Source organism: Megalobrama amblycephala, linkage group LG20 (genome assembly GCF_018812025.1).
Source record: "Megalobrama amblycephala isolate DHTTF-2021 linkage group LG20, ASM1881202v1, whole genome shotgun sequence".
NCBI lineage: Eukaryota > Metazoa > Chordata > Actinopteri > Cypriniformes > Xenocyprididae > Megalobrama > Megalobrama amblycephala.
In genome coordinates, this window is record NC_063063.1 from 23,529,875 (window position 1) to 23,551,945 (window position 22,071).

Consider the following 22,071-nt stretch of genomic DNA (forward strand, 5'->3'; position numbering starts at 1 on the left):
GTGTGTGTGTGTGTGTGTGTGCGTATCCACCACTGCTAAAAAAAAAAATCAGACAATGACAGTATATATATATATATATTACTCTAAATATATTAAATTATGAATTATATTCAATTGTATTAGTTTATGATGAAGTATTTCAGAAATACACATATGCATAAATACTCAGACTTACAAATACCAATGGCACAAGCTGATGTAGTTTAATATTTTATTTGGTAATACTGTATATTTATCCGTCAAGTGAACGTCCACATGGGAATTACACAAAGCATCAAAGACATGCATAGTCTGGTTCTTCTACCACAACTTTTATCATGTGGTTCAGACACTAGGTCTCACATTCCTGCTCTTTTCAGCAAATCATAAAAGAGAAAGACAAAGACTGGTAAAAATAACACAATGATCATATAAATCAAAGCTAATAACACATTAAAAAAGTAGAAACTTGGAAACAAAATCATTTAACTTACGCCATTAAAGTTCAATAACAATTAATACAAAGCAGTTTAAGTAGTTATAGTTCGATGCATATTAAACATTAACCTTGTAGATTTATATAGCCTATTCGTAAGAGTTCAAGCTTGTTTATGACAATGCTTCTGGTATGAAGAAAGAAGTGAGGATACTGAAACAAAAATCTTAATTTAAATCACACTTGAGCAAAAAAAAAAAAAAAAAAAAAAAAAAAGCTTCGTACATTTATGCTGGAACACTGACAGCCAAAATATAAAGGCATGAATTGAACCCATAAGAATGCTCCCTTTGTCAATACAAATGATCTCTGTGTTGAATTTATACAAGGATTGTGATGCGTTATATCGTCCAAATCGATCAACACTTTTATTGTTGCTTTCGTCAGTTCAACAGCGGTCTGTCTTCTCCCTCTCTCTCTTTTTCACTCAAACACTATGACCACATCAGGCCACATGGTTCACCCTGACGAAGCGCCTAGCAACTAGTATTCAAACGCCTCACCCTCAGTCAATCACGTGACTTGGCAACGCCCAATCAGGGGACAGTTGCAACAACCCAACTCTGTGCCTTCCTCTCAAGCTGCCAATAAACTCCTGAGTTTATTGACATCACAGAAGGAAGGAACCTTGCTCTTTGCTTCCGCTTTCTCAGCGCATGCTATAGGCCTGTGTCTTTGCATGCCAATCCAATCAGCCTTGTTTTACTCTAGGGTAAAACGAAGGGTCTTCCCATTACCATGGCAACTAAAGTCTTACATACCTCTTGGGGTATATAATCTAATGACACATAAAAGAACAATACGGAAGGTAAAAGAGCTCACTAGGATCTTAGATAACTGATGCTGTAATGCTTAAAGCTAAAGCATTTGCAAAACAAATAACGAAAGCGTTGAAAATGAGAGTTACAAAAAAAGAGGAGACAGTCCTCTTGGTTTTGTCTTTAAAAAGTGCAACAAGTTTAAATAGTATCATCACTGAACTATTAACGGAGGAGGAATAAATGCATAAATCTGACTCAGCATGGGTGTTTGAGACAAATTTAAGGTTCAGAAAGGTAAACAAACATACTGACGAAACAAATGAGGGATGTTTGATTCATAAATGTGCTTAAAAGTCGAATTAGAGAGGAATTTATTGTATATTGCTAACTAATTATGAACAGTAGAACTGTTGTCAGAATAATGGATGTTAGCATTGTTATTCCTTCATTTTTCGTATATACGAAGGATACGCCATGAAACGACGGTGAAAAACGGTGGAGGTGAAATGAACAACAGCTTCATATACAACAGTTCAACATTCTGAAATTTGGTCAGCAGCACAATTTTTGTTTCCATCACAAATTAATGTTTAACAACATTGACTTTGGTCTTTAATTTTCGTTTTTTTTTGTTTTTTTTTCCCAAACCCCAGCTGTCTTAAGTTCTTTCCAGGTCCCTGCACATCTTTGAACTATCTGGGAAGTCCTGCCTCACCATTTATCTGAGTGGACCAATTGGCATGGCTTTGGGAAATTACACTACCATCAAAAGTAATACTTTCACTACCACCCCATGTGGATTTAGACCAGAATACCAGAAATTGAAAATGCGAAATGAGCTGAGAGACTGCAGTTTTGGGAGATTGTAGAGATTGTTCAGTCCTTTTTTGCAGAGAGAAATCTAAGCGCTGTTTTGGGGGGCAGAAAGTGCTCTCGTTTTAAAGATTGTCCCTCACACGATGCCTTAGGTGGGGTTGTTACTTTCGCTCCATTCTATCTCATGTTGCGATATCTAATGAAGACTGTACACTAATCTAGCCTTAAGACGTTTCAATTTCAATTTGGTAAAGTTTTGTCTTTATGTCGATATTAACTTACACCTTATCTATGATATTTGTAAGAATCTTAGATTGGGTGATGTGGAGAGGGAGAGAGAGATACTTTAAGGGTCTTCTATGTCCAGAAACTCTTTCTTGGGTGGCGCGGCTCCACGGTACCAGGCGCAGGAGCCGTCTCCTCTCTTGATGCAGGCGTAGTGGTCAGACTGGCGACCGTGAATTATCTTCTCCGTCACCCAATCTGTCCACAGACACTCCTCTGGGGCGCTGATCTCGCATGGGAAGGTCGCACAGCGTGTGATCTGGGTGCAGCAAAAAAAAAAGTTTGTTAACAGGGTGTGATACTGATAGTATTTTTTTAACCAAAGTATGTTAGGTTGGCTTTGAGTTACTTAAAGAGGCAAATGCTAAATATAAGCTACATTTTATCAATATTAGCTGCAGTAGGTCGGTGCTTACTGACTCAACTCAAGAGTCTCTATAAGTGCGTTTTTGCATACTTCTGCAATATTCAAGTAGTTTTGCATACTTCTGCAATATACAAGTAGTGCGTTAACACTACGAGTACCCAGATGATGCACTAAAGCTAATAGCAGTGCATCAGGTGTGTTAAAAACACACCTGATTTTCACCCAGTATACACAAAAATGTTACTGTAAGTATAAAACTTGTTTTTTTGTGCACCAGGTGAAAATCAAAAGCTTGATTGCTTCAACAAGCCCAACAAGCTGCAAGATTAGAGGTATTCATTTGTGCCCATAGCATGATCAGCGCTGGACAAGTTATAACGATTTCATCTAACTTCACTCAAGTGTAACTCAAGGTATAAAATGTTTATAGACCGGATGGATGGATGGATGGATGGATGGATGGATAGATACAATTAGCACTTAATCTCATCCTAAAAAAAAGAAACCTATCCTATACCTATCCTTTCACTTGCTTTAATCCCTCTCTATTGTAGCTTATGATACTCTGAGCACTGCCTAAAACTTGTTTTGTGAGCACTTCTTGTGTCTGTTTGCCTCGTCATGACGACTCGCTTGTTGTATTCCTCACTTGTAAGTCGCTTTCGATAAAAGCGTCTGCCAAATGAATAAATATAAATGTAAAAAAATGTAGACGGATGAATGGAGTGATAGATACAATAGATGGATGGATTGTTAGATGGATGGATGGGTGGATGGATGGACATGAATAGATGGAGTGATAGATACAATGGATGGATGGACAAATGAATAGATGATAGATACAATAGATGGATGGAGTGATAGATACAATAGATGGATGGATGGAGTGATAGATACAATGGATGGATGGAGTGATAGATACAACAGATGGATGAATGGATGGATGAATGGAGTGATAGATACGATGGATGGATGAATGGATGGATGAATGGAGTGATAGATACAATCGATGGATGGAGGGATGGGTAATGGATACGATACGATGGATGGATGGATGGATGGATGGCGTGATAGATAGATAGATAGATAGTTACAATAGATGGATGGATGGATGGAGTGATAGATACAATAGATGGATGGATGGAGTGATAGATACAACAGATGGATGAATGGAGTGATAGATACAATCAATGGATGGATGGAGGGATGGGTAATGGATACGATGGATGGATGGATGGCGTGATAGATAGATAGATAGATAGATAGATAGATAGATAGATAGATAGATAGATAGATGGATGGATGGATGGATGGATGGATGGATGGATGGATGGATGGATGGATAGATAGATAGATGGAGTGATAGATACAATAGATGGATGGATGGAGTGATAGATACAATAGATGGATGGATGGAGTGATACAACAGATGGATGAATGGATGGATGAATGGAGTGATAGATACGATGGATGGATGAATGGATGGATGAATGGAGTGATAGATAGATAGATAGATAGATAGATAGATAGATAGATAGATAGATAGATAGATAGATAGATAGATAGATAGATAGATAGATAGATTTATTTATTTCAATTCAGTTTAAACCCATGAATTGAAACCCAGCCAGATTTTTGCACAACCCTGGTTCACAGTAAGTTTCACAGTAATGATTATAATGTGTCCACAGCAGTAATATACTCACCTTGCAGTCACACCCCATCTGGTAGCGCTGACTGAGGCTCTTCTTCTGGGTGGCACTCATGGATTCCCAGGGCATGATGAGATCACACAGAGTCACGTGCATCTTGCCGTTGGTCTCCGCCTTGCCTGGAAACACAATGTGCAGACAAAACAATCTGAACCAACATCTGATAGTCTCGGGCACGGCGAAGCCCAACAGACAAAATAACAGCACACAAGGACACGATAACAAGTTGCCACGTTTACCAAATGTTTTGTTCAGCAATAAACTGTACCCCTCTGTTAGTCATCTATTGTGCTCTACCAAGTTCTGGAGGTCATTGAAGAGTCAAAGCCTGGATTTGTTGAAAAACACTACATGCAAAAGCTTGTGAACCCTGACAGTGGACCGCGGACTTCACAGAATGGGAGGGAACTTACAATGACATAAACAACCTCAAGATGGTTTCTATTTTCACTCAAAGCAAAGGTCTCTAAAAGTCTGCTCTGGTTACTTCCTGAAACCTGGGCAGTTTCTACTGTGTGTGGAGAAGAGAATGTGTGCCTTGAAAACACAACCTCAGCAGTTACTCCACACTACAGGATCAGCTCTCTCATTATTTTACCTCCCCTCCTCCTCTAAAACTTTGGCTTTAAAGGCAATTGCTACCCTCCACAGACCTCTGCCTTGTCAACTCTGTAATTTGGGCTCTGCTGGAATGGTCTGAGATGGGGAAACCAGAAGTTGTCTGTTCATCTTTTGACGTTCTTTTATATTCTGTTTTTTCCCTTCAAAGTTGCCTGCTCAGCAAGTTCATTAGAGAGGAGAGGAGTGTACTGAAACCCAGCTGTAAATTCAGCACATAGTACATCACTAAGTCATAGTTTGTAAACTTCTGTCCTGTTTGAAAAAAGGATCATCTTGAGTGGAGCATGTGCCAAGTGGCAAGTGCTTTGCAGTGAAGGCTGTAACCAATAGCGTTGTGTGGTTAAACTGTACATTTATTTGACCAAAAAACAACAGCTGCAGAAAAATGACAAGCTTTTACCTGAGATGAGGTACTCCTTTTTGCCGCTAGTGTCCAAATTCGTCACCCCACACACTGCAGATGAGGGCGCAGTGAAGATCACGTCAATGTGGTGGTCTGGGCCTTTGAACATCTGAAAGAGAACAACAGATCCTTGTTTAATTCAATGCAAGACATTTTCATGTAGGTTACATTTGAAAGACAGCTGTCATCTTCATCCCTCACCTTGATCTGCTTAATCTCATATTGGATCCGCTTGATAGGGTTCCCATAAATATCATTCCCAGAATCCACTTCTTTTTTTCCAACCACTTTGGCCCTGATTACTGCAGGGAAAAGATAATGAAAAGGTTAATTTCATGGTTTGATAATTGTAGATTATTCATATTAATTTGCACAGAAGAACTTCTCATGCCAATTTCACAACACTTGCATATGCACATGAATTTGTTCTTAACCTAATTATTGAACACTAATGAACCATCCTCAAAAACAGAACAAACTAAATAGTTGAGATTATATACCTCTAAGATCTTTGTATACGCGCATATGTCTTTATGCAGAGGAACTGCATAGTTTTTACTATATATATCTGTTTACTATGGAAGAGGATTAGGGCCAAGCAATAATAAAAAAATTAAACCATCTCGAGATTAAAGTTGTTAAATTTCGAGAAAAAAGTCGAGATAAAATGTTGAGAATAAACTCATTAAATTACGAGAAAAAACGTGTTAAATTTCGAGAAAAAAGTCGAGATAAAATGTTGAGAATAAAGTCATTAAATTACGAGAACAAATTCGTTAAATTATGAGAACAAATTTGTTAAATTATGAGAAAAATGTCGTTAAATTTCGAGAAAAAAGTCGAGATAAAATGTTGAGAAAGTCATTAAATTATGAGAATAAGTAACTAAATTACGAGAAAAAAGTCGTTAAATTATGAGAACAAATTCGCAATTTAACGAATTTGTTCTCGTAATTTAACGACTTTTTTCTCATAATTTAATGACTTTATTCTCAACATTTTATCTGGACTTTTTTCTCGAAATTTAACAACATTTTTCTCATAATTTAATGAATTTGTTCTCGTAATTTAACAACTTTTTTCTCGTAATTTAATGACTTTATTCTCAACATTTTATCTCGACTTTTTTCTTGAAATGTAACGAGTTTTTTCTCGTAATTTAATGAGTTTATTCTCAACATTTTATCTCAACTTTTTTCTCGAAATTTAACGAGTTTTTTCTCGCAATTTAATAACTTTAATCTCGAGATGGTTTTATTTTTTTATTATTGCTTGGCCCTAATCCTCTTCCGTAGTTTATACTATATTTATATATCAAAAAAATTGTTATTCCAAATTAAAAAAAGTAAGTGTTCAAGCTGCCTTAAAATGTTAAGTTTAGTCAACTTGAAATGTGAAGTTCTCTTAAAAGGTAGGGTAGGCAATTTCAGAGAAGCCAGCAATAGCAAGCTAGCTTTGAAACATTAGATCCCACCCTCCCTTTAAAGCTCTCTCTCCAAAGCCACGCCTCCTCCAAAACACATGAACGAGTACAGCCAGAACATAAAATGTCTCAAAGCACAAAACATTACAACTTTCAGAGATCTTACACCACCTGACTGCTGCAGATTAATTACGGCGTTGATAGTGTTGCCAAAGAAATGCATAAATCCAAGTCTGAGGATGTGAACAGCTCGGGTTGAAAGTCATGGGATGCTATCTTGTAATTACGGTAATGACATGGAGTGAACGCAGAATAAGCTCATTGTTTTGGTTCAAGAGGAACTGTAAAAGGCGGCTGCTGTTTGTTTGTGGTGCTCGGTGACTGTCCACAACTCTGCATCGCCTTATTGAGCGCGCTGATGACGTGTGATGTGTGGTGGTGCGCGGAGGTATGGAAATACATTATGTTGACAGGCAGGTAAGACATTCTATTATTGCATTTGGACCGTATGCAATGAAGTCTTGAGACTTTCACAGAAGATATACATACATTTTATCATATTTAGACCACTTCTATTATTGATTGCTATCAGGATATGAAGAGAGTTTCAACCAGAAAAACAAAAAGTGTTTACGAAAAAATTGCCTACCCTACCTTTAACAGAAAACAAGCATGTGAACGAGAATATTTTTGTGTGTGGTTTCATTTCTTCCTACATTTCTTTTTTTTTTTGTAAAATTTAGAATCAAATTTTGTTTGAAACTAGATGAACCATGATTTGTTTGTGAAAAATGTTTGTTCACACACAAATTCTTAAAATATCACTTTAAAGGGTTAGTTCACCAAAAAAAATAAATAAATCTGTCATTAATTACTCACTCTCATGTCGTTCCACACCTGTAAAACCTTCGTTTATCTTCAGAACACAAATCAAGATATTTTTGATGAAATCTGATGGCTCAGTGAGGCCTTTATAGCCACCAAGTTAATTAACACTTTCAATGCCCAGAAAGCTACTAAAGACATATTTAAAACAGTTCATGTGACTACAGTGGTTCAACCTTAATGTTATGAAGCGACGAGAATACTTTTTGTGCAGCAAAAAAACAAAATAACGACTTTATTCAACAATATCTAGTGATGGGCGATTTCAAATGACTGCTTCATGAAGCTTCGAAGCTTTACAAATCTTTTGTTTCGAATCAGTGGTTCGGAGCATGTAACAAACTGCCAAAGTCACGTGAACCATTGAAATTTCAAAACGTTTCGAAACACTTATGAAATAACTGAAATCACATGAATTTGGCAGTTTGATACACGCTCCGAACCACTGCTTCAAAACAAAAGAGTTTTAAAATCACTAGATATTGTTGAATAAAGTCCTTTTTGCCACACAAAAAGTATTCTCCTCACTTCATAACATTAAGGTTGAACCACTGTAGTCACATGAACTGTTTTAAATACGTCTTTAGTAGCTTTCTGGACATCTGAAAGTGTTAATTGTCTTGCTGGCGATGCAGGCCTCACTGAGCCATCGGATTTTATCAAAAATATCTTAATTTGTGTTCTGAAGATGAACAAAGGTCTTACAGGTGTGAAACGACATGAGGGTGAGTAATTAATGACAGAATTGTCATTTTTGGGTGAACTAACCCTTTAACAGAGATATTATGAGGTGAGAAGACTTGATTAAACTTGTATTGCAAAACTTTCAAAAAGATCATATTTGATTCCTTATTTGAAATGGTATTTTTTTTTAAACTGTTTCATAGAATTCTGTTTTTCTCTATTTAAGCAGATGGAGCTGGACTTGCATGACTGAAAATAGCTGTCTGGGGGTGTTTCCAAGATGGTAGCTGAGTGAACGGACTTGCCTTATGCTGCCTTCACATGCTAATGGAATTATCGTAAACACAAGTTTCCTATTTAGAAACTGGACATGAACGCCCTCTCAAGACATAATTACTACTGGGATACTGAGGTCATTTTGATACCCGAGTTTCCAAGTTGGGCGTGCCATAAACTTTAAACATGGCAGAAAAGAGAACAATTGCTGCTGTGACTGGTTTTGTTTATTATTTTTTTTCCACAACAGCTACATTGCCATGTCTTGTCGTTAAAATAGTGCATATTTACATATATGAATAACCATTTAAAGCATATTGTATGTTTTATACAGAGTGAAAATAGCATGTGTATGACAAAAAAATCCAGAATCGTTTAGATATCTAGATAGTCTGGTGAATGTTTATATGATTGTCAATTAATAGGACGCAACATTTTATTCAAAATTAAATATCTTCAATACATTTGGGCTAATTTCCCCAATAAACAGGCAAGAACAAACCTGGTGTCCTCCATGATTCCTATTCTTTCCGACAACAACGCACTTGAACAAGACAAACTCAGAAGTGGGAAATTTCTGATAGCACGTGAAGGCAGCATTAATCCATTTGTGTTAGGATTACATGAATCATTTCCATTAGTGTAGCATTACCGAAACTAAGCAGGGGGTTTCCAGTTTCCAGCATGCTTCGTGTAGGAGTGAAAGTGTATACATTTGAAAACTAAGTGTTATTTTAATGATAATGAGGAAAAGTTTTCATTATGTTGGTGTTTTTGGGTTACCATTGTGGTGCTTTTGCTTAGTTAGCATGCGCTATTGCTAGCTAGACTTTAACTTCAAGAGATTCTGTTGGGTTAGTCTGACATGTGTCATATTATTGTTTTATTCAATTCGGTTAGACTTCCATTCCTGTGTCAGTTTACGGTTTAATTTAATGTTAAGAAAACACATTTCCAAAGTCTGAAACCACTGTCAACAACTAAAATAAGTTCAGCCAAAGAATCATTTTTTTTGAGTGTGGAATCTTCTCAATGTTTTTCCACCGCTACTTTGACTCAGTAAAATATACAAGCTACAGCAAAAGGCCTGTAGGATTTCTGTCGCGTCATCATGAAAAGATGAAAAGGCACATGACTCTTGTACCGTACTTTCTCCATGCCACCTCTCATCTGAGGCCTTGTCTAAACACCATGGAGAGATCTCTCTCATATAAAGAGAGTCATGCCCCCAAACCCAAATCCCATTTCCTGCAAGTTGAGCGTTTGCAGCTGTCCAGCTTTTCTGTAGCTCTCTTTGTCAGGTCAGCCAACATGAGGCAGAAACGCCTCTCCTAGAGAAGCTGACACATGACAACCTTGCGCTGACTCATTCATTCTCTTGCCTTTTATACTCACCCTTATTTTCCTTAATCGTTTTTAAATGGCTATTATTTTTTCACTAAAGTACTGCACGGAAACATAGCATGGAACTTCAGAGGACAAAAATAAGAATCTCTACCACTTAGCGAAACCCCTTACTCTCTACAACCCTAAACTCCTTCCCTGTCCTCCTCAAACAGACAGCTTTACTTTGACAGAGTTGCAAACCTTCTAACATAAACTGTGTATCACATATAAACAAACTTTGTTGCTTAAACTAGTGAAGCACATTTTTAAACAATGATTTCATACTTTATTGTTTGTGAAAAGCTCTAATAATTTCTATTTTACAGATCTTTGTAGACCTACTGCGATTTGTAAGGAGAGGTCTACAAATGGATTGTACATTTATAGATTTAAAGGTGCCCTATAATTTTTTTTTAAAAGATGTAATATAAGTCTAAGGTGTCCCCTGAATGTGTCTGTGAAGTTTCAGCTCAAAATACCCCATAGATTTTTTTTAATTCATTTTTTTAACTGCCTATTTTGGGGCATAATTAGAAATGAGCCGATTCAGGGTGTGTGGCCCTTTAAATCTCGTGCTCCACTCCCACAGAGCTCGCGCTTGCCTTAAACAACATAAAAAAAGTTCAAACAGCTAATATAACCCTCAAAATGGATCTTTACAAAGTGTTCGTCATGCAGCATGTCTAATCGCGCAAGTATGGTATTTATTTTGATGTTTACATTGATTCTGAATGAGTTTGAGGCTATGTTCCATGGCTAACGGCTAATGCTACACTGATGGAGAGATTTAGAGATTTATAAAGTTGAGATGTTGAGATTCGCCTGTTCTTCTGAGGTCTTTTAAACAAATGAGATTTATATAAGAAGGAGGAAACAATGGAGTTTGAGACTCACTGTATGTCATTTCCATGTACTGAACTCTTGTTATTTAACTATGCCGAGGTAAATTCAATTTTTGAATCTAGGGCACCTTTAAGGCCCATTTACATCAAGATTGATAACTATTCAGATAACTATAATGATAACTATATTAGTGTCCACATCAACGCATGATGATGTTTTGTTTGTTATACAGTAAGTGCGTGCTGCAGTTTTGGCCACTTTAAATGCTCACGCTCAGGATGGACTCTGATTGGCTCTTAGCGTTTTTGTCATTCATCAGCTGAAAAAAATAAATAAAAAAATCACATTTTTTGACACAGAAAGTCATACCGGTTTGGAACGATGTGAAATTGAGAAATTATGACTCTTTAAGCTACACCAAAAAATGTATAGTGTTTGCACGTATTTGTAAAAGATTATGTATGCAATCAACAGCTATTATTGCAAATCACTGACAGGGTAATTAGGTAATTCTGAAAGGGTGTATTTTGCAATAATAACCAGATGAATATGCATTTTCCCCACTTATTCTATGATTGCTTACTAAATAGGTAAATACATTAACATGAAATATTGATATTATTAGTATTAAAGGGTTAGTTCACCCAAAAATGAAATTTCTGTCATTAATTACTCACTCTTATGTCGTTCCACACCCGTAAGACCTTCGTTCATCTTCAGAACACAAATTAAGATATTTTTGATGAAATCCGAGGGTATCTGAACCAGACATAGGTAGCAAAGTCATTGCACCTTTTGGTAGTAAAAACATGGTTAAAATAGTCAACGTGACTACTGTGGTTGAACCTTAATGTTATGAAGCGACAAGAATACTTTTTGTGTGCAAAAACAAAAAAATAACTACTTTATTCAACAATTTGAACCGTTGTCATACGTAGTTGCTGTAGTGAAGGCTTCCTTGTTTATGTCTGAATGGCGACCCATTATTGGCCGGCTCCTGCATCAGCATCACATACATGCGTCGTGCGGCTCATGTGTAATGCTTCGGCCAATACGGAGTCGGCGTTCGGACGTAAACAAGGAAGCCTGCAGTGAGTTCACTACATATGACAATGGTTCAAATTGTTGAATTAAGTTGGTATTTTTGTTTTGTTTCTGCGCACAAAAAGTATTCTCATTGCTTCATAACATTAAGGATGAACCATTGTAGTCCTGTGACTATTTCAACTACCTTTCTGGACCTCAAAAGGTGCAATGACGTTGCTGCCTATTTCTGGTTGAGATACCCTCGGATTTAATCAGAAATATCTTAATTTGTGTTCCAAAGATAAATGAAGGTGAAATGTGGAATGACATGTGGGTGAGTAATTAATGACAGAAATTTCATTTTTGGCTGAACTAACCCTTTAATGAGTATATAACTACCACAATATAAGATATTGGTTGCCTTGGACTATGGCCAGTTTAGTAGTCATTATACAAAAATATCTGACTGCAGAATGCTGTTATTTGACCAATTAGATGCAAGTATTCCAGAGAACTGGAACAAAGTATCAAACCAAGTGCCATTTATTTTAAAGAAATATAGCACATACACAGACTTCAAGCAAAACATTTAAAAGAAGTTTGTTTGTTATTTTACATTATAGAACAATAGATATTCTGTTCAAGCATTTAGACACTTACTAGTTGTTAAATGTTAGTGGAAACCTTTGTATATTAATGATGTTATGTAAGTTTTGTGATAATATTATTCATAATTCTGATGTACATGACATTGTTCTAAATTCTGTTTAATTCAAATATAAAACACAAATGTACTGCTTATGAGCTACTGCTATAAAATGGTGTTGTTGTTGTTGTTGTTATTGTTTATCTGTTGGTCTTGTCTACATTTGCCTAGTAAACCAATGAGGAAGCAATTACAGGCTAATGTTGCCTTCAAGGCTAAACTTGTCTCAGTAAACTGTTGGATCACATCGCTGCTTGGAAAACTGTTTGCTAAGTTGTCCAGATATATACTGGAAGTCACACTTTTTGCAATGTATTCACACAAAAATAACCAGTCCTTTCCAAGTCCACAGTGTACATAGCCATTTGGTGACCTAAAATGAGGAGCAGTGTCAATATGCAACATTTATTTGTGTTGGCAGTGCCTCTGGCAAGAACAAGAAAGGGGAACAGATATTTTAAGTTTCTGGGGTATTTCGTGTCAATGTCACATTGCACAAAATTCAACCAACTTCACAGAGTTCTGTTAGCCTTTATTAATGTAAGTGATGACCCAACACAGTACCAAACCCAATCTGTGTTTAATTATCTTTTGTTCACAGCTTTCTTGGATGAGGGCATGTCACACAACCTGTCCATGTTGGCATCTGCGTAATGTGAATGGCTTCTACCAACCCTGCTGGAAAGATCAGCATGAATTTGTCTGTTATGCAAGTTAGTGCAGGTTTGGTGCTGGTCTAGCTGGTAGACAATCATAACTATACTATTTACCGTCAAAACTTACTGATGAAGTCAGTCCTGTTGGTTAAAACAGTTAAGAAGCCTGGTGGCGATGCCAGCTTATGCATATACACAACATATTCTGGCCTTTTTAGCAATGATGGCAGATACTACAAATACTGAAAAGATTTCAATCTCCATTTTTTTATTTAAACCATTCAAATATGACAATTTTTCATCAAACTGAATTGAGAAAAATGTTTCACGGCTTACACAAAAATGGTAAACAGCTGTTTTAGGCATTGATAATAATCAGAAATGTATCTAGAGCTGCAAATCAGCATATTAGAATGATTTATGAAGACTGGAGGAAAGATATTACAGGAATAAATTAGAATTTAAAATATATTTAAATAGAAAACAGTTATTTAAAATTGTTTTTACTGTAATTTGATCAAATTAATGAGGTCTGGGTGACCACCAGCCCCAAACCTTTGAATGGTAGTGTACATATTTAGAATTCAGAATAAAAATATTTGATTAAAATTAATTAAAATGATGAACTTCGAAAACAAAAAACTGTTTTCAGATAACAAAAAAAAAAACTATATTATTTACATTTATCATTGTTTTATTCCCCCTATTGTCTGCATCTCTTTCACAACCGATTTTGAGCAAATGACAGTCCTACTCCTGTTCAGTGATTGGAAATACACCTAAAGAGAGCTTTTGAGTGTCTGAAAGCTGTCCCGTCGACTGAACCCAGGGAAAAACAAAAACAGCTCTAAAAAAGGAGAAACATTTACTGCGTGCAGTTTCATGTTAATCAGCAACAGATGAAAATGAATCAAGACAGCTTCTCAAGTAGGCCTTCATCAGCAGCAGCTGTCTTGTAAAGCCGGCTTCCAATTACAGCTGCTGAAGTTACGGCCTACCCAAAGCAATAACACCTCCTCTGCTTGAGTCAGAAAAAAACATATTCAGAAAACTGTTTAAAGAGGTCTGAAGCATTAACATATTAGCCAGGGCTGCTCCTCCTTAACCCCACCCTGTCCTTTCATAAACAGACAGTCTTTCCGTAGCATCGATTTGCTTTGCCAGCTGTTTGGATCTGCTGTGTATTTTGTTAGGACAGCTTGTTTTAATCGAGGTATGCTCAGGAACATTTCTGCAAAACTACTTATACGAATGGAGCATGGTTTATGAGACAAACTGGATTTTACAAGTTGAATTAGATTTGCTGCTTAATCTCTCATGGCTAATTGAGGATAAAAGGACAGTTCACACAAAACTGAAAATTCTGTCATCATTTACTCACCCTCGTGTTGTTCCAAACCCATATGACTTTTTGTTTACACTTTATTTTGATGGTCAACTTTAGATATTTTACTAACTACATGGTAACTTTGCAACTACATGTCAACTAACTCCCATTAGAGTATTAGTAGGTTGTAGTAGACTGTTAGGTTAGGTGTTAGTGTTTGGGTTAGCAGAATAAGTTGACATGTAGTTGCAAAGTTACTTATAGTCAGTAGAATGTCTGTTGGGGTAGCATCAAAAATAAGTGTTAGCAGATATTAAGCAGACAGTCTACTAAAACTCTAATGAGAGTTAGTTGACATGTAGCTGCAAAGTTACTTCTAGCAAAGACTTTATGTATATAAAGACCGTGCACTTGTATTATTATGAATGGGAGAAAGTGCAATACGCAATATGGCGGAATAAGTCCTGCCTTAGAGGCAATCACCAATTGGTAAAGTCATCGCGTCACTGCAATAGCCGTTAGAAGCTCCGGTTCCTATAGAAACAGTCAGACACGCGCTTCCTATATGTGCATTTAGGACTGCACATGCACATTAGCTTGATCCAGCCTGAAAAATGCTGTTTTTTGTCATGATTTGAGCATTTAGAAACAAAATTTATGAGATAGTTGTTGTCAGATTTCATTGGCGATTTCAAATATAAAATTCAATCGAAAGCTTGGCGAACAGTTTTGGAGAATTTGATGTTTCCCCATTTAAAGAGATAGGAGCTGCACTTGCATGCCCAAGAGGCATTTCAAAGATGGCCGCCGAGTGACTTGTCTTAAAGGGACTTTGCTTATAGTTAGCAGAATGTCTAAAGTGGACCATCGAAATAAAGTGTTACTGACTTTTTTCTTCTATGGAACCAAAAAGTAAACATTTTGAAGGATGTTACCGCTGCTCTCTTTCATATAATGAAATTGGATGGTGACCAGCTGCCATCAAGCTCCAAAAAAAGTATAATAAATGTATCATAAAGTGAAAATAATGCTTGTCTGCAGTGGTCATTTTAATGGTACAGAAAAGTAGAGCTTGGATATTCGGGTATAAATATGTCCTTTTGTGCTCCACGGAAAATCAAACGTGTTTCGAAAGACATGATGGTGAGTAAATGATGACAGAACAATTCCTTCAAATGTGCGGGTGTAAAATAGATGAATGATATCACAGGACAGTCAAAGATATAAATGGAAAAACACACAGAGTGTAACTGTTGCAGTTTTTGAGGCACTTGCTCACCATGGAAAATATGAGCCCGGGGATATAGGATGCAAGGACATAAAATAACTAGAAAAAGGAAAATGCACACACATACACACACTCACAGCCATTATTATACACCCATGGGTTCACTTTATGGGCTGGAAAAGACGCAAATATGAAGGGTTCATTGCTCTTAAAGTTAACGATAGCCCCCTCCCTCCTCCCGTCCAAGTTGCATGCTTTTCTGTGTATGTCAAGGCTTTTTGTGTTTATCCGGGGGACCTGAGCTATAGGGCACGCTAACACCGTGCCAGCTTGGTGCCAGAATTAAAGATCGGTATAGTCTCATTCTAAAACCAATTTATTGTTGTTCAATTGTTTAAGTAGGTCAAGCTAAGAGCTGTTTTGCACCTAAAATTCCAGATGCCTAAAACCATTTTGAGGGCAAGGAGGCCTCGCTTCTCCTGGTGAAGTAATCAAGCAAGTCTCCAAAGGATTCTAGGAGCATCCTGCAGTGAGAAACACAGTGGCAACTGCCTGACTCTGTAGACGTCACTCTTTGATTTGAGAGAGTGTCCTGTTATCAACATCATGAGACTCGTGAGGACCACCCAGGGGTGTGGCTAACCCAACAGAAATCAATACAATTCAATTGGATTTTTCACTAATGGATTATTGGCTATTTAGAGGAGTTGTGGTCGAGAACATATCAAGAGATAGCTCCTTTTAAAATGAAAATTACCCTTCTGTTATTCAAAACTGTATGACTTTCTGGTAACACTTTATTTTGATGGTCCGCTTTAGACATTCTGTTGACTATAAGGAATGTTGCACTTACATGTCAACTAACTCTCATTAGAGTATTAGTCGAGTCTCAGTAGACTGTCTGCATAATATCTGCTAACGCTTTATTTTGACGGTCCCCCAACAGACATTCTACTTAGTATAAAGTAACTTTGCAAGTACATGTCATCTTACTCTACTAACCCTAACCGCTTATTCTACTAACCCTACCCATAACCGTTTACTAATACTCAACTCAATACTCATACTCTAATGAGAGTTAGTTGACATGTAGGTGAAACATTACTTATAGTTAACAGAATGTCTTAAAGGGATAGTTCACCCAAAAATGAATATTCTGTCATCATTTACTCCCCCTCAAGTTGTTCCAAACCTGTATGAATTTCTTTCTTCTGCTGAACACAAAAGAAGTCATTTTCAATAATGTTAGAAATCAAAGAGTTTACAGTCAACTGTCTGGTTACCCTTATTCTTCAAAATATCTTCTTTTCATTCATTTTTGGGCAAACTATCCATTTAAGGGGACCATCAAAATAAACTGTAACTGACTTTCTTCTGTGGGAACACACAAAAATGACATTTTGTGTCCATTAAATGAAAATCAATGAGGTTTTTTGTTGTTTTAAACCTCACTGACTTTCAATGAATGGACAAAAACATTCTTCAAAATATCTTTTCTGTTTTGCAGAAGAAATAAAGTCAAATAGTTTGGAGCGACATTCAGCTTCAATTACTGGTTAGTATTTCCACAAATAAAACTTTAAATTAAATGCAATTTGACCCCAGGATTCCAAATTATTATTTGGCTAAAGCTAACTCCCCACCATTTTTTAACAGAAAGCGATACTCATGTATTTATTTTGCATTGTGACTGCAATATTTTGCAGATTAAAATATCTATTTTCTATGATTTGTTTCCTGTCCAGATGCCCACCCCCAGATATAATGCGACTGCTCCATCATTTCTCTATCTTTCATATCAGGTCAGTCAGATGTTTTAACGCTGATGATATTTAGCTTAGAATATGTATTGCCAATATTTCTTCAGTTAACGGTCAGCATGAGAAAAACAAAAACATACTAAATATGAACATCTAAGAGTTACTGGTAGGTGTTGTAGTCAGTTGTAGCCATTGTGTTTATCAAGATTTGAATTTTCTTTGTGATTTAATAATTCAAGCATCAGAAGGTAATTATACCTCACAGTTCTACAGTTCAAATGAAGTGATGTTCTGCAGTGTCTGTCTTCAGCTTTATTCCCACTGCTTCAATTTTTCCTGCCTGACCCACATTCCTGTTGCCCGATAATCATGCATATCCCACAACGCCTGCTCCATCCACAGATGACTTACACACTCTCTTACATATGCACATATCATAATCAAAATGTCATAGTTTCCATGAAAACATACCCACCACAAATACTAGCCACATCCTGAGTTTCCGTTTGCCTGCACAGCTTTTAGCAATCATGACCAGCTCGGAGCCCAGGCAGACCACTGCACCAAAAGTCCCAAACTCCTCTTCCACTCCTACCTTTACAGACAGCACTCACTGACTTCACTAAAGACCACGACAACCAGAATATATTTCACCTCACAGGTGTCGAACACAACATTATTTTTAGTATTACATTACATTACAGTAATACATTTCTTCTATTCATGTGACAGAAATGTAAATAATTCAAAAGAAATAATTGTGAAATGGATTATACATTACAATAATTAACAATTGATCCAATGAGAAGGAAAATACACAAAATATTCAAACTAAATGAATAAGGAACAACCACATGGCAAGTAATTGTGTAAACTGGCTCTCTTACACCACAGCGGTAAAAATCGAACAGGAGAATGGAGCGGTTCTCCTTCCACTCTGGATACACTGCCTGTGGTTTCTTTGAACTCATTTCTTTCTTTTTGAACTCCTGACACAATTCATCACTGTAATAGAGCACAACAGTTGGGTTACGGAAGTTAAAATCCCATTCATTTTCTCTATACTGCTTTTTAACGATAATGAATAAACCTTCTAGGCGCTTTGAGGTTGTTAAGCGATAGCATATGCTCCTCTTGAAGATTTTGGCTTTATTTATTTTTATAAACTTGTTTTTTAATTTAAATTCCACTGCTGAAAATCGTGAAGAGTAATTGTTCACTTTAGAATATATTTTCTGTATATTGTACCATCATTTTTGATTCGATTTCTGATTAAGTTATTCGCAGTGTTTGGAAGTATTTCAGAGTCCTTCCTAAAATAACTGAAATACAGTCTCTTAGTGGTGGTTAATTTTCATTTCTTAGAACTTATATTGAGTATATTTTTTAAATATGAAGAAAATGAATCAAAACACATATGGTCACAATGAACTGTATCAATGTAGAATGTCTATGAAAGCTATTTTATAATAACAGCAATTACACTGTGGCTGCATCCAAAAGCTTAAAAATGCTGACTTCGGAGGATGCAAACCAAGGTAGGAAAGTGTAAAGCCACGTCCAAATCCAATGTTAGCTTCACTTCTTCTTATCGATTTTTGAAGGCAGCATAGATGTAACCTATCCTTCACTGCCTTTAATGTACCACAATGTGCGTTCCATTCTATGATAGTTGAGCTAAAAAATAAAGATGGCGTATAAAGGTTGCATTTGGTGGTCAGTTTGTGTGTAAATGTACTTTTTTGACCAAACGTTTTCCACTTTTGATGTAATTTCTAGTGAGAAATTACTAAATATTTGCCTTAATTATCACCAAAGCTCTCTCTATTCTGTTGTAGACCATTAAACTGTTATGCTGCCTCGGGAAGTCTGTCCTGTTTCGTGAGGTACCTTCATGCGCAAGTCAGCTGCCTAAGCTTTCAGATGCAGCCTGTATATCAAGCTTTCTCTCTCTTTTTTGTCTGCTTACTCGGTAAACTTGCCTCAGGGGGCAAAATTGAGCATCGTTGTATGAAAAAGAGAAGTCTGAAGTTTTTCCTTTTGTGTTCCACAGAAACAATAAGTCCATAATGGTTTATAACCACACGAGGGGGAGAGCAAAGCAACATAATGACACAGATTGTGTAGTTGTGGACATTTTGTATGCCTTTTTTAACACACCTGGTTCAGATCATCAGCTCACTTGGAAAGACCTCCATGAACTGAAAGGTGCAGTATGTAATATTGACAGCTAGTGGTTGAAATAGGTACTGCAGTCCAAATTCTAAATATTGGATAGAGTTGTTTCCCCTGCCCCCTCTTCCTCAGACTCGCAGATTGAGGACACACAAGAACGAGTACAACTGACAACGGAAGGCTAGGAGAATTACACACTGCAAGTTGATGAGTTGATTTATCCGTGTTATAATATGCTCCGGTGCATAGAGATTTTTAGATGGATGCCGAGGCTTTTTAGTTTGGGTACAATCTGTGATCTCTGTCCCAGTTTGTTTGCTGGCTTCCATGGCTGCAATACGCTGTGTTTTCCGCCGACTGGCAACCCGGGGTTTCGAAATACTATTGGGTAAATTGGCAGTGGGCGGGATCACACAGACCAAAACAAAAACAGACATCCCAACACAGAAAGTAGAATAACTGACTGTAGCATTGTTTTTCAGAGAAACAAGTATGTGAACTTAGCATGTTTGCTAAATATCTACAAACATATTATGGTGTTTTTAAAAAATTATATACAGCACCTTGAACTGAGAGTGTCAGATAAGGGAGACATACAAAATGTGCAGAGCAGTAGGTCCCGAGGAAGAAAGTTGAGAACAACTGGTTTAACACACTACCCAATGTTTTTGTTTGATATTTAAAGGCATCAGCCTTTCATTTCACATTTCAAAGCGTAGAAATGAAAAGATGTACAAAAAACAGCATTTGCTGGATTTATGTGCATCATCATTGTTGCTTGTACAAGAAAGCCAGTGCAAATGTTCTAAGATTCTGAGGTTAACCAACATGGAAAAGGTCAGAATTGGACAACTGACGGTTGGATGCTGCCCACTGCTTCAGGCCCGGGTATATAAACAGGCAGAGCGGGCATGGCAGGATGTGGAGAAAAGCTGGTTTGTGTGAGGTTTGCTGACTGCAATTAAACACCAGTCATTTCCCATTTTTATCAAAACACAAGGGGAAAGATTTCACATTTGGAAGTTTTTATCAAAAATTTCTAGCATTTCCTGTGAGGCGGAGTACCCACACAAGAGGGAGATCGTCTGACATGCAGCTTTCAAAAGTCACATCCTCACGACAATATGACGTAAACTGCAGCATGCTGTGTGTGACCCAAAATATGAAGTTCAGCTAAACAAAAGTGACGCTCAAGGTGATTGCAATGAGCATATCATGCTCGTGGGAGGTTGAAGATTTCCTGGAAGTGACTTACATTTTTAACTATTTTTAGAAACTTTCCAACTATCTGTTTTTGATAACTTCTTTTCTCTCTTCTTTATGACCAAGAGAAACCAAATGCTTGGCTTGGACCTACAAACAACACTCAAACGCTGTTTCACCTTTAGTAGACTCAAAGAAAAGCAGTATGAGTCCTTCTCCGGTGTTTATTGCTTCTGTCTGGGACTATTAAGTTCTATTACTATTAAGTTAAATAACTATTACTGTTTCCAAACAACATCCGATGAGATCTTTACACTGTGTAACAGGTGGAAATGATTGGTTTGGTGATGACAACAAAGCAGCTATTTTCTAGTTGAGAACAAGGTATGTTTGAATTGAATAACCAAGCTAATAACCCTGTATACTGGGACACATCATTTATCTGTACACACAAACATTGTATGTTTAAAATAGTACAGAAACAAATTATAAAATTCTAAACATTATTTGAAGTGTATGTCAAAAGTATTTCAAAATGCTCACTCTTAAATATAAAGGTTCTTTATTGGCATTGAAGATTCCATAAAGAACCCATTCAACTTTTCCATTGCACAAAAGGTTCTTTATTGTGAGAAAACATTCCTTAGATGATTAAAAATGTTCTTCTCGCTATGAAAAAAAATGGTTATTTTAACTGGTCATTTCATTGAAACCCACAATGCTTTACATTACATTGCATGAGTTAAATTAATTTTACTTTATAATGTAGGGCTGCACAATTTATCGCACAATACGAAAAAAAACATTGAACTTAAACACGATTATCTCTTAAACACGATTCTTAGTGCGATTATGGATATATATATTTTTTATGCTCGGCTTGTCAATGAATTATGGCTCCAAATGCTAATCCATCTGAAAGCACTGTGAGTTTGAGTCGCTTATAATGTACATTTGAAAAAGCATCAAACACCTTTCCAGACATGAGAAGCATTTATTAACATCTTGTCCAACAAAAGACAACATTTAATAACATGTTTTTACTCCAAATTC

The 22,071-nt window shown here is 36.7% G+C and overlaps 1 protein-coding gene across 1 annotated transcript in view; it reads right to left on the bottom strand.

Annotated features, from left to right (window-relative positions):
• Positions 1 to 197: 197 nt before the first annotated feature.
• timp2a (TIMP metallopeptidase inhibitor 2a) overlaps positions 198 to 22,071 on the bottom strand; it is a 27,345-nt gene continuing 5,471 nt past the window's right edge. The window contains exons 2-5 of the mRNA XM_048169942.1: positions 5,642 to 5,742; positions 5,438 to 5,549; positions 4,411 to 4,535; positions 198 to 2,596 (exon numbers count right to left, since the gene is read on the bottom strand). Coding sequence (XP_048025899.1) covers positions 2,399 to 2,596; positions 4,411 to 4,535; positions 5,438 to 5,549; positions 5,642 to 5,742 — 536 coding nt within the window. The 3' untranslated portion in view covers positions 198 to 2,398. The remainder of the gene's footprint in view (positions 2,597 to 4,410; positions 4,536 to 5,437; positions 5,550 to 5,641; positions 5,743 to 22,071) is intronic.